The sequence below is a fragment of the Geotrypetes seraphini genome, chromosome 10 (genome assembly GCF_902459505.1).
Source record: "Geotrypetes seraphini chromosome 10, aGeoSer1.1, whole genome shotgun sequence".
NCBI lineage: Eukaryota > Metazoa > Chordata > Amphibia > Gymnophiona > Dermophiidae > Geotrypetes > Geotrypetes seraphini.
This window is the reverse complement of record NC_047093.1, coordinates 146,309,019-146,322,621: the sequence shown is the minus strand read 5'-3', so window position 1 is coordinate 146,322,621 and position 13,603 is coordinate 146,309,019. Positions and strand designations below refer to the sequence as shown.

Genomic DNA, 13,603 nt, shown 5'->3' with positions numbered 1-13,603 from the left:
GGGAAGGGGATACTGCTGACAGGGGAGAAGGGGAAGGGAAGAGAGATACTGTTTGATAAGGGGAGGAAGAAAAGGAAAAGGTACTGCTGGACAGGGGAGGAGGAACATTGGAAGGAAACAGCTGGCAGGGAGATTAGAGGAGGGGAAGGAGTCAGGATGGAATGGAGAGATCAGATGAGGGAAAGGGGAGAGACAGAGGAATGACAAAGTAGAGAGAGATTGATGCTGGGAAGGGGGGGTCAGATGAAAAATAAGGAAAGAGGGACAAAGATGCTAGATCTAGTGTAGGAGAGAGGGGCATAGAAAGAACGCAGATACCATATGGGAGGGGGAGGGGTAGAGGGCAGACAGTGGATGGAAGAGGCAGATGCTGGATTGAAGAGACAGAGGGCAGATGGTGGATGGAAGAGAGTGAAAAGACGATGAAAGCAGAAACCAGAGACGACAAAAGGTAGAAAAAAATAATTTTATTTCTATCTTGTGACTAGAATATATCAGATTTAAAATATGTATCCTGCTAGAGCTGATGTTAGATATAACTGGAGAGTGCAAAGCCCAGGCAGTGCGTCTTTAGCTTCCTGCTGGCTTAGGGCTCTCTCTGACCAGGAGGCAGTTGCCCTAGTTGCACTCCCCCTAACACCATTCCTGCCATGTGTGACTGTGGTATTCTGTTAGCATGATATTTGTGTAGCATTCTGTAATAATTTGGCTTATTCAGTTTTCTTGATAGTAGAGGGGATATATGTGAAGGGGAGGGGAGACGGGGGTTTTGTTGATCCTTGCCCTGTATTATTTATATTTATAAAATGACAATTGTACAGAATATTGTTTCTTTTTATACTTTAATAAAATATGTTCAATATAAAATCATAACTATTTGAGGTTTGTGTGGATGGGATCAGATAATTAACGGGACCGAGCTCGCGGGGATGGGGCGGCAATGGGGTTTTTAAAAATTTCAGTCTTATTAGTTTGCCGGTCCACTAAATAATTATTTTATTTCCGCCGGTCCATAGGTGTAAAAAGGTTGAAGAACACTGATTTAGACTACTAGTGCAATCACTAGTGCTTTCTACACTGGACTATTGCAATATCATATATATGGGTATACCCAAAAAAACAGTGAGGAAACTTAGAATTGTTCAAAACACAGCAGTCCGTTTGATATTTGGACTGGAAAAAAGCGACCATATTAGCCCCTACTACAAACTGCTTCACTGGCTGCCAATGGAGGTGTGAATAATATTCAAGTTCTCTTGCATATGTTTCAAGCTGATCTGGGGTCTAGCTCCTACCTACCTGCTACCTCACTTCATACTATACAGCCCTACAAGACAAACCAGAAACAGCAATCTATTTGCATACCCAAGCATTACCGGCTGCAAATACAAAACCTTTCTGGATAGAACTTTTATGTACCAAGCAAACAAACAACACTGGTTAGACAACTACATTAATGGAGCAAGACTGACTTATGATGCATTTAGAAAAGCCATAAAAACTGCCTTATTCGACAGAAATATCACCTAAAAAGTATCTACTCAATCCTCTAAATCAATTTCTAATATTTCAAACATGTCCACTCCTGCGTATAAGACAATAATTTATTCTGCATGCTGTATTTCCCTTATCTCTGCATATTGTTACTTGCTGACTGTCCAGCTCTCTTCATTGTAAACTATTGTATTTTTTTAAGATTCTGCATACTGTATTTCTCTTATCTCTGCATATTGTAACTCGCTGACTGTCCAGCCCTCTTCAATGTAAACTGCCTAGAAGTCTCACGACTATGGTGGTATAGAAGAATAAAGTAATTATTATTATTATTAACTGAGTCTAGCCTTACCTGCGTATGTTCTGGTTCAGCCAGGAACTTGTCTAACTTTGTCTTGAATCCCTGGAGGATGTTTTCCCCTAAAACAGCCTCTGGAATAGCATTCGTTTTCCACCTCTCTGGGTGAACTTCTTTATGTTTGTACGAAATCTATCACCTTTTAACTTTAGAGAGTGCCCTCTTGTTTTCCCTACCTTGGAGAGGGTGAACAACCTGTCTTTGTCTACCAAGTCTATTCCCTTCATTATCTTGAATGTTTCGATCATGTCCCCTCTCAGTCTCCTTTTTTCAAGGGAGAAGAGGCCCAGTTTCTCTAATCTCTCACTGTACGGCAACTCTCCAGCCCCTTAACCATTTTAGTCGCTCTTCTCTGGACCCTTTCGAGTAGTACCGTGGGGGGGGGGGGGGTCCTCTCAGAGTACTGCACCGGACATCCTGTATTCGTGTATAAGATTTTTGTTACCGACATGCATCACCTTACACTTATCCACATTACACCTTATACTTATTCACTTACACCTTACATTTATCCACATTAAACCTCATTTGCCATGTCGCGGCCCATTCGTCGAGCATGTTTATGTCACGTTGCAGGTCCTTGCAATCCTTCTGTGTCTTCACTACTCTGAATAAATTCATATCGTCTGCTCTGGCTCTCGTAACCATGCTACAATGGTTATTATTATGCTTTTTCTTCTGTACCCTCCCCCCCCCCATGTACAGGTGAGACAGAGGTATGAGAAGGCACTCCAGGAGCTGAATAGATACAGCCCAAAGTACATGGAGGAGATGGAACTGGTGTTTGACCAGAGTCAGCAGTTTGAGAGAAAACGAATCCTCTTCCTTAAGCACGTCTTCCAGTCTATCCACAAGCACCTGGACATCAGCAGCAATGAGAAGTGAGTGAAAGGGGTGGCAAAGGATAGCAGAGCTTCTCTTGTGAGATCTTCTCTAGCTGAGATCATATGATAGTACACATGAGTGTGCAAGTAAATGTAGGTTCTCGTATGGAAAAGCAAGAAACTAAGTTCATAGTCTTCAGGATGTGAAAGAGAGACTGAGGGACATGAAGGAAAGTTGAAGGGCAGAAGGGAGACAAAGGGGAAAGTGGGAAGGAAACAAATGAGGGATAGTAGCGGAGGGAGAAAGAGAAAAGGGGAGAGGGGTAATGAGTCCCAACATGCCCCTTCCCTACCTCCCAAGTCCCAGCGCGGTCCTCTCCCTCCCTCCTGAGTTCCAAGATGCCCCTCTCCCTCCCTCCCGCTATTCTGTGTCCCAAGTATGTGCCTCCCTCTGGCAGGTGTTTACCTTCTGGCTAGCTCCCTCCTCCTTCCAGCTGCAGTCATTTCTCTGCACAAAGCCGCAGTGTCTCCCACACGTCCTGTGGCTGAGCCGAAGCCTTCACTCTGACGTGGAGTTGGTAGGAGCCGCTACCGGCAGCTTTGTGCAGAGAAATGACTGTGGCTGGAAGGAGGAGGGAGACGTTCAGAAACACCCACCGGAGGAAGGCACGTACTTGGGGAACAGAATGGAGGGAGGGAGAGGGATGCATTGGGACAAGGGAGGGAGGAAGCACAAACCAGAAAAAAGGAGGGAGGGGCATGAACTTGGGACATAGAATGGAGGGAGGGAAGGTAGCATGAGCCATAGGATGGAAGAATGGAGGGAATGAGGGAAAGAGATGCTGAGGTGGGGAGAGAATAGAAAGGGTGAATTGGGTGTCTGAGAGAGAGATAAATAGAGATGGTGCACAAGGGGAGAAGAAGAAAGAGAATTGTTGGGTATAGGGAGGGAGAGAGAATTATTGGACATGTTGGTGGGAGAGGAGTGAGATAGAGATAAATGGGGAAGAGAGAGATGAGAAGGAATAATGTTGGATGTGATGGTGGAGAGGGATGGGATGGATGGAAAGGAATGCAAGAGGGGCCTCAAGGAGGAGGAGAAGGTGGGAAGAATACAAGTTCCGAGTTACATACAAATTCAACTTAAGAACGTTTTAAAAAAAACAGAACCTATTCTTAACCTGTACAATAGTCCACCATAACCAGTGAGCTAAGGGGCTCGTCAGCTGAACGAGACAAGTGACTCCCATGTCAAAAAGGAGAAATGAGAGCTTACCTGCTGATGTTTTTTCCTTGAATACCTCCATTTCATTTTAAGAACCCTACATTTATGCTCTACTACCAGGGTTGTGTGCAGCCACAGCTAGCCAGTATTTCTGTAACCAAGCCAGCTAAAAACTTGCCCCTGTCCCTTCTAAACAAGCACTTGAAGACATTGGAACAACTATTAAACAGTCAAAAACAGACCAACAGACTAATTAGCAAAACCAAATGAAATAAGAGAAAGCAGAGCCATATCTATTTGCCTAATTCTTATCATCTTCAGCGAAATCACAATATGACGTGGTGCTAAAAAGTTCTCAGTCCAACTATGTTCTGGTCTGTACTGAAGGGACTCAAGGAAACAAAATTAACAGGTATGCTATCACTTCTCTTTCCTTTTCATCACTCCCGTCCTGTTTAGATAAGAACATAAGAACATAAGAACTGCCATCTCCGGATCAGACCCATGGTCCATCGAGTCCGGCGATCCGCACATGCGGAGGCCCAGTCAGGTATACACCTGATGTAGTTTTAGTCACCCATATCCCTCTATGCCTCTCGTAAGGAGATGTGCATCTAATTTGCCTTTGAATCCCAGCACAGTGGATTCCTTAATAACCTCCTTTGGGAGAGCATTCCAGGCGTCTACCACTCGCTGCGTAAAACAGAACTTCCTGACATTTGTCCTGGACTTGTCCCCCCTTAGCTTCAAACCATGTCCTCTTGTCCGTGTCACGTTGGACAATGTAAATAATTTATTTTCCTGCTCTATTTTATCGATGCCTTTCAGCATTTTGAACGTCTCGATCATGTCCCCTCACAGCCTCCTCTTCTCAAGGGAGAACAGTCCCAGTTTCTTGAGTCGTTCCTCATATTCCAAGTTCTCCATACCTCTTATTAACTTCGTTGCTCGTCTCTGCACCCTCTCCAACAGTTTTATATCCTTCTTTAGGTTGGGAGACCAATGTTGGACATAGTATTCCAAGTGTGGTCTGACCATTGCTCTATAAAGCGGCATTATGACTTTCTCCGATCTACTCGTGATTCCTTTCTTTATCATGCCTAACATTCTGTTTGCTTTCTTTGCCGCTGCCGCACATTGTGCCGATGGCTTCAGGGTCCTATCTATCAGTACACCCAGGTCCTTTTCTTGTTCGCTCTTACCCAGAGTTGCGCCTGACATTCTATACTCGTGTTCCTTATTCTTACTACCTAAATGCATTACTTTGCATTTCTCCACGTTGAACTTCATCTGCCATTGCTCTGCCCATTTCTCTAACTGATACAAGTCGCTCTGGAGTTCCTCGCTATCCTCCTGCGATCTGATTGCCCGGCATAGCTTTGTGTCATCTGCAAACTTAATGATCTCACTGGATATTCCGTCTTCCAGGTCATTGATATAAATATTAAATAGGATCGGCCCAAGCACTGAGCCCTGGGGCACACCACTAGTCACTTTCTCCCAGTCTGAGAACTTCCCATTTATGCCCACTCTCTGCTTTCTGTTTTCCAACCATTTGCCTATCCACCTTTGTATATCTCCCTCTATTCCATGGCTTTGTAGTTTCCTGAGAAGCCTTTCATGCGGGAACTTTGTCGAATGCTTTCTGGAAGTCCAAATATATTATGTCCACCGGCATTCCACTATCAATTTGCTTGTTCACGGTCTCGAAAAATTGAAATAAATTCGTTAAACATGATTTCCCTTTCCTGAACCCATGTTGACTGGGTTTCATCAAGTCGTGTGTATCTAGGTGCCGGACTATGTTATCCTTGATCAGTGCTTCAACCATCTTTCCAGGGACAGACGTAAGACTCACAGGTCTGTAGTTGCCCGGTTCCCCTCTCGATCCTTTTTTGAAAATTGGTGTGACATTCGCTATCTTCCAGTCCTCTGGTATCTGTCCAGTTCTGATTGTCAGATTGGCAAGTTTTTGCAATAGCTCTCCGATTTCAACCTTCAATTCCTTTAAAACTCTCGGGTGAATTCCATCCGGTCCAGGGGATTTGTCACTTTTAAGTTTGTCGATCTGGTAGTATATCTGGTCCAACTCCACTTCAACTGTGGTGAGGCTGTCTTCTATTACTCCACTAAACACTTTCACTGCTTCTGGTATTTTAGCAGTATCCTCCTCCGTAAAGACGGACGCAAAGAAGGAATTTAGTTTGTCTGCAATTTGTTTACCTTCCTTGATGTACCCTTTTCTTCCCTGGTCGTCCAGGGGTCCCACTGCCTCTTTTGCGGGTTTTTTCCCTTTCACGTATCTAAAGAAGGGTTTGAAGTTTTTGGCTTCTTGCGCTATTTTTTCCTCATAGTCCTTTTTGGCATCCCTCACCGCCTTGTGACATTTCTTTTGATCATCTTTATGTATTTTCCATGCTTCGGTTGTTTTCATGTGTTTCCATTTTTTGAAAGAGTCCTTCTTTTCTTTTATGGCTTCCCTCACCTGTCTGGTAAGCCATGCCGGTTCTCCCTTACCTTTTGTTCTCCCCTCTTTGAAGATCCTCGGAATGTGGAGATTTGTGGTAAATACCAAAGCAACACCTAATAAAAGGAAGAGGGCCTGGCAAACCTGTTCCCCAAATTACATCCTGTCTCACCTACACATTCAACCTATAAATGACACGTCAGAACACAGTGTTGACCAAGCAGCTGGTTTCTATATTTCCTGTGGGGGAAACAAATGATGCTTTGCCTAAGATGATGCCTCTACCCTGGGGGAATAGGGTTGTAGATCTAGAACTGCTATGAGACCCTGAGCAATGTACACTGATGGAAGAGCCTCCTTAACCTGTGGGGCCAATATTGCCTTTGAGGCTGTGCCTTACTTTTCCTGAGCCCACTGTACAACACAAAATATAATCAGGCCTACAGACCCCCCCTCCCGTTACTCTCAGGAACCTTTAAGGGGTCATGTGTCCATTGACGCAGTTCCTGAGTTAGAGAGCTGCATGGGAATGGGGATGACGGGAATACCGCGGGTTCCCCCAGTGGGGATCCTGCGGGGTTGGAGGGAGCTTGGTTGATACGCACCTTCAACTGCCCTCCATGTTGTAGTCTTCTTTGCAGCGTGCAGCGCTCTCAGCACACCTCCAGTAGCTAACCCGGAAGTCTTCCCTGACGTCAGCTACGTGCAGTGTGCAGGGCCCGTGCCCTGCGAAGAAGTGCGGCTGGAAATAGTGCTGCCCTTCAGCTATGGTAATTAAGGCAGCCTGCAAAAAGATTGCTGTTGCAAAGGAGGAATTTGGGTCAGACAACCTGGATATGGTGCTGAAAGAGGCACTTCAGAAAAGAGGGCAGAGATCTCATCTGATCCAAAAATCCACATACATTGGACATAAGAGAAAAAGTTCCCTTCAGAGGAGACACCGCCCAGGAAAAGAATCTAGGCTGCCCTAATTAGCTGAAGGTGAGATTGGGAGGCCAGGGGGGAAACTGGAGGTTGCTACAAAGAGGAGAGGAGGGGGAGGATGCTACAAAGAGGAGAGGAGGGGGAGGATGCTACAAAGAAGGGGGAGGGAGGGAGTCCACGTGCATATGCTGGGAGGGTGGGGGGAAAGAAATAATGGCCCTGAAAACAGGAGAGGGAGAGAGATGTTAGCTGCTGTTTACCAAGGGCTCAATGTTCAGCCCCCTCCCAAGAGCTAGAGAGGAGTGAAGGACCAACAGAGAACCTTCCCCCTCCTACCCAGAAACAGGTCAGGTAGGAATGACTTGGGGGGAGGGGAAGAACCCGGTACTATCAGGCTATTCATCCCTAGGGCCCCTTCAACATCTCCAGATACTCCAAGCCCACTTGTCCTTGTCTGGGGAGAACTAGCCTGCTAACCCCAACCTCAGGGATCCTCCAGGCCAGCCTCAGACTACTCAGGTCCACACAATCTCCACCTGCTCGGGACCCTATATATAATTCTTAGTCGCCAGATGCTGGCAGGAGAGCGTAAACTTATGCAGCTACTCTGGACTCTGGATGAGGAGGAAGGGCACAATCTGAACTCTGAACAACCCTGTCTTTCCATGGCAGGATCCTGATAGTGTACAGTGACTTGCTGCAAGCCATCCAGGCTGTCAACGAGCAGGAGGACCTGAGGTGGTGGAGAAACACACATGGCCCAGGAATGCTGATGAACTGGCCACAGTTTGAGGTGAGACTATGAGAGACATCTATTCTAAATAACTGGGGGTGCGCAGTTCAACACCAACTACACTGTCTCATGAAAAGAACGAATAAACACAGCTTGGCAGTTGTGAAAAGGACTGGCCGGGCCATATTTAATTAATTGTAGAGTGTGTAGGAGACCACAAAGAGTCTCACGGAATGGAAGGGGGAGAACAGAGGAGTAAGCTTTCTCTATCCACAGTATTGTTGTACCACTTTTCCTACAGCACCTCCTGCTGGGAGAAGCTGGGACTGCAGGAGCCATGGATGCCTCTCAGCCATTGTTCCTACACCATTTGAAAAATGTAAGAGACAGCAGTATCTTTCAGCAATGGGTCACTGTTCAATAACAGACTTTTTACCCCAGGAGTGGGATCCAGAGAAAGAGAGACAGCAAGTGAAGAAGAAGCCAGGGAAGGAAACGGAGAAGGTGAAACTATGCAGCATCAAACCCACAGAAGGCAGGTGAGTAACGCTCAGGTGTGGAGGGGAGGGAGGGAGGGACAGGGCTGCCACCTCACTGTCATTCCTCAATCGTGAGTGCACAGAGAGGGCAGAAAGGGCCAGGTCCTCCTCTCATGATTCCAAGGAATCAGACACCCATGTTTAATGTCAGCTAAGCTGTCAATCAGCCCTGACCCAAGGTGGTACAAAGTCATTCAGTCATAAGCATTGCCATACTGCATTAGATCAAAAGATCAATCAAACTCAGTATCCTGATACAATAATAGCTACTCTGGGTCTTAAGAGAAGGGAAGAGATTTGGATTTAGCTCATACCTTTTTTCAGTAGTAAGCCAAGGCAAGTTGCATTCACATACTGTAGGTATTTGTCCTGTCCCTAGAGATTTATCTATGTGTGTACTTGAGGCAACAGAGACTGAAGTCACTAGAGTGCGGTTTGAGCCCAGGCTTCCGGGCTCTCAGCCCACTTCTCAAACCATTAGGGCTAGTCCTCCTCCCCAAAGAGTACCTCCAGGGATAAGCAGTGGCTTTCCCCAGGTCTACTTTAATATGGACTTTTCCTCCAGAATTTGTCCAAACCTTTTTCTTTTTAATCCAGCTACGTTAACTGCTTTTGCCACTTGCTCAGGTAACAAATTTCAGAGTTAACCAGAAGCTGAGTGATTACATATTTTTTCCCATTAGTTTTAAATATGTTACTATGCCACTTCATGGAGTCTTTGAACTTTTTGAAATAATAAACCATCAATTCACATCTACCTGTTCCATTGTCCTCAGGATTTTATAGATCTTTATCATATCCGTCTCTTCTCCAAGCTGAAGAGTCATTCCATCTCCTTTATCATTTTGGTTACCCTTCTCTGTATCTTTTCTAATTCTGATATATCTTGAGATGTCACCAGAATTGCACATGTCTTTATAGAATACCTTTCTGTCAAAATGTGGGGGAGGGGGCTAGGAGTGGTATGCATGCACTGGCCCTCACTCCTATGTACCTCTCTCTTATTCACAGTGTCAGCAAGTCAATAGCAAATGTTCCAGGGGTGCGGGTACGAGCCATATACGATTACACGGGACAGGAGCCTGACGAATTGAGCTTCAGAGCAGGTAACGCAAGCTTACCACCTTTCTTAAAATATCAATAATTCTTTGGTTCAACTGAATCTGGGCCCACTTTCTGAGAGGGGCCGACTTGAACAGCTAGCTATCTTCTCAACAGAGGAGAAAATTATTTGCCCAGCACTGGACCTCTCTTGAGATCCAGCAGATGAGCCTTTCCCTATAAAAGGAATGTCCTGCACATTTTGGATTGGTGGGGTGGGAGGGATGATGAGGAAGGAGAAATTAGGTTCTTACCTGCTAATTTTCTTTCTGTTAGCCTATAGACCAGTATAGTCCTTACGAATGGGTTATATACCTCACTGCTAACAGCAGCTGGAGACTGAGTACAAACTTGTATATCAGGATAGCTTTCCCTCTTGCAATCCAGTCTGCCGAATAGCCAAGCAGAACCTAGGAAAGACTTCAACTGAAAACAGTAAAACACACTCTGAACAGGAGTGTAAAAACAACAAACAATGGTAAACAACTCTTGGAACATGTGTAGAACTAAGCCCTGGTATAGAAAATATCCTCACAGATCACCAGCTAAGCCAGCTGAGCCATAGCCACTCTCTTAATTCTCTCCAGCTCTAGAAAAATTCTAGAACCCGCAGAAAAACCAAAATCTGCATGTGAGCAAAACATAAACCCGCAATCACCGCACAAAGACAGACAGGGTGGGGGACTATACCAGTCTACAGGCTAATAGAAAGAAAATTAGCAGGTAAGAAGCTAATTTCTCCTTCTGTAGCGCCTAGTAGACTGGTATAGTCCTTACAAATGGGACGTACCAGAGCAGTACCCATTAAGGGTAGGACCCCTGAAGGACCGACACCAGAATAAGTTCACCAAATACTGCATCCCAATGCGCTTGAACATCCATATGGTAGTGTCTGACAAAGGAATGCAGAGAAGACCAAACTACAGCCTTGCAAATATCCACTGGAGGCACTAGAGAAGACAGCCCAAGAAGCTGCCTGACCCCAAGTGGAATGAGCCTTGAGAAACTCTGGAACAGACTTCTTCTTCAGAAGATAAGTGGAAGCAATAGTGTGTCCCTAACCCCTTCAGAAATGGGATACAGGTGGGCCAGTGTGCAAAACGAAAAGGAGCTTCCGGCACTTGCCACTGTGCAAGCATAATGTCCCGAATATCCTGATACATAGGAAAAAGAGCGGGAAGCAGAGCGGATCCCCTTAAGCAAGGGGTCCACTGTATGTGGGGGCTCCGACGTGGTGTCCTCAAAAGTGCAAAACCAAGACCTGAAGAATTAACTCATGAAGCTCTTCCCGCTGAAAAATGCGCACCACAGACGCTGGCGGAATCCGGCCTCCCCAAGAAGATCCTGGAAATCTCCCCAAAGGTCCAGGTCCATATCAATACCATCTTGCTCCTCTGGGCAAAAATCCTCATCTCAAGAGACCCTCGGGTGCTTGGATGAGAGAGAAGTAGAGGGGGGCAAAACCGCTGCTGTATGGGGCCGCACCAGGAAGACGTAGAGGGTAAACCCCCCCTGAGATCCCTGGAGTAGACATGGAACCTCCAGCCGCCAGCACATAAGCTTTACATAGTGCCAACATAAATTCAGGGGGGGAGAACCCACAGCAGCCCCAAGGGATTCCCTGCCATATCTTGCCTATGTATTTCCAGAACAGGGGGAAGGTCACCTGAGGTAACAGAAATGAAGGAGGAGGTTCCCGCTTAAACTGGACCTGAAATCTCTAAAAATCGGAGCTCCTGCGGCCTGTCATGTCTGAAAAGCTTAGGACTTTCCTGACACTGAGGCCGAGGAACCAACCAACGCAAAAAGGGAATCCCTAGCTGCTCCGGCTGTAAGGGAATCCTTCGCGAGGTACATGCAGCGGGGTGCCCTGGCCGCCGGCAACCATTGCCGAGACTCCCCCACCACTCTGGCCTGTACAAGGCTTGCAAAGGCCGGCCACGAGTACCTCGTGTCTGGAGCACAATGAGCATTTTCCCCCCCTTAAAAGTGCTCATTATGCTGAAAAACGCCCTAGCTGTAATAAAAGTGCCAGTTAGATGAGAAAAAACAATACAAATGGCAGTTTTAAAGGGCCCTTTTAGAACGGCACATCTCAGGATTTTTTTTTTTTCACTTAGTCAGAACAAACTCCATGGCTCTCAAAGCTGGAGGGCTGACCAACCAGGCGGCCAGGCCGCTGGCTGAGGCACTTCTAGAAAAATATGGGGAGGTGGAGGAAGATGGGGGGGGAGGGACCCAGCACAAGACCTGCCGAGTTTAACACCTCCGAGGTCGGACAGATCCCCAAACAGGACTCGTCCAAGCTCTATCCAGCACAAAAGAGGAACCCAGGAGTCATAAGAACATAAGCATCGCCTCTGCCGAGTCAGACCATAGGTCCATCGTGCCCGACAGTCCACTCCTGCGGCGGCCCCCCCCAGGTCAGTGACCAGTAAATGATCTTTTACTTAAAACATTTTGCCTTATATAGTATCCCTCTAGTTATACCCTTCAATCCCCTTTGCCTTCAGGAACACGTCCAATCCCATTTTGAATCCCAAAATCGTACTCTGCTCTACCACCTCCTCTGGAAGCGCATTCCAGGTGTCCACCACCCCGAGTGAAGAAGAACTTCTTAGCATTTGTTCTGAATCTGTCTCCCTTCAATTTTTTTTGAGTTCCCCCTTGTTTTTGTTGCTCCCCCCAGTCTGAAGAATCTGTCCCTCTCTACCTTCTCTATACCCTTCACGATCTTGTAAGTTTCTATCATGTCCCCTCTAAGTCTCCACTTTTCCAGGGAAAAGAGCCCCAGCTTCTCCAGCCTCTCAGAGTTTTCCATGCCCTTTATCATTCTTGTTGCTCTTCTCTGGACCCTCTCGACTATTGCCATATCTTTCCTAAGGTACGGCGACCAGTATTGAACGCAGTATTCCAGATGTGGGCGCACCATTGCCCGATACAGTGGCAGGATAACTTCCTTGGTTCTGGTGGTGATTCCTTTTTTGATAATGTCCAACATTCTGTTTGCCTTTTTTGAGGCCGCTGCGCATTGTGCCGCCGGCTTAATTGTTCTATCCACCAAAACCCCCAAATCTTTTCTAGGTTGCCTTCCCCCAATACTAACCCCCCCATCGTGTAGTTGTACATCGGGTTTCCTTTCCCTATGTGCAAGACTTTACATTTCTCTACATTGAAGCTCATCTGCCATTTATTTGCCCATTCACTCAGTTTGTTCAGGTCTCTTTGTAGTTCCTTACATTCCTCAACAGTTCTAACCCTACTGGAGAGTTTTGTGTCGTCCGCAAATTTTATAACTTCGCACTTCGTCCCTGATTCCAGGTCATTGATAAATATATTGAACAGCAGTGGTCCCAGCACCGACCCCTGCGGGACGCCACTTGTGCCAGTGTTCCCGCTAAGCTGCGCTGGGGTGCGCTGGCGCACAAAATATTACCTCGCAGCGCACATGTTTCTCGTCACAGCGCACACAGTGTAGAGCACAGTTCTTCAACCGCCGGTCCGCAAACAAAATCTTGCCGGTCCGCGAAGGATTCGGTCCCCGCCGCAACGAAAGGCCGGCGTCAGCTGACTTGCAACTTCCTGTTGCAGTCGCTGTGCCGGGACTCCTGCCTTCGCCGGGACTCCTGCCTTCCACCGCGTTTGCCTCCTGCCTTGTCTCCGTACCTCCAGACCAGCAGCGGCAGCTGTGTATGCTTTTAACTTCGGCACAGAGCTGCCCCTAATCAATAGTTTAGCGCGGTTTCATAAGGCAGCCTCGGGGCCTTTGCTAGGCCGGCCCACATCGCATCATCGAAGCGGGCCGGCTATGAAACCGCGCTAAACTATTGATTAGGGGCAGCTCTGTGCCGAAGTTAAAAGCGTACAGAGCTGCCGCTGCTGGTCTGAACTCTTGGGCCGCTGAAGGAGGGCAAAAAGCAGCTGTCCTGGAGGTTTCC

The 13,603-nt window shown here is 46.7% G+C and overlaps 1 protein-coding gene across 4 annotated transcripts in view; it reads left to right on the top strand.

The window, feature by feature from the left end:
- Nucleotides 1–13,603, top strand: part of LOC117367847 (protein kinase C and casein kinase substrate in neurons protein 1-like) — a 46,398-nt gene that overhangs the window by 29,748 nt on the left and 3,047 nt on the right. For all 4 annotated transcript variants that reach the window (XM_033960872.1, XM_033960870.1, XM_033960873.1 and 1 more), the window contains exons 6-9: nt 2,558–2,733; nt 7,965–8,085; nt 8,467–8,564; nt 9,576–9,670. In XM_033960872.1, coding sequence (XP_033816763.1) covers nt 2,558–2,733; nt 7,965–8,085; nt 8,467–8,564; nt 9,576–9,670 — 490 coding nt within the window. The remainder of the gene's footprint in view (nt 1–2,557; nt 2,734–7,964; nt 8,086–8,466; nt 8,565–9,575; nt 9,671–13,603) is intronic.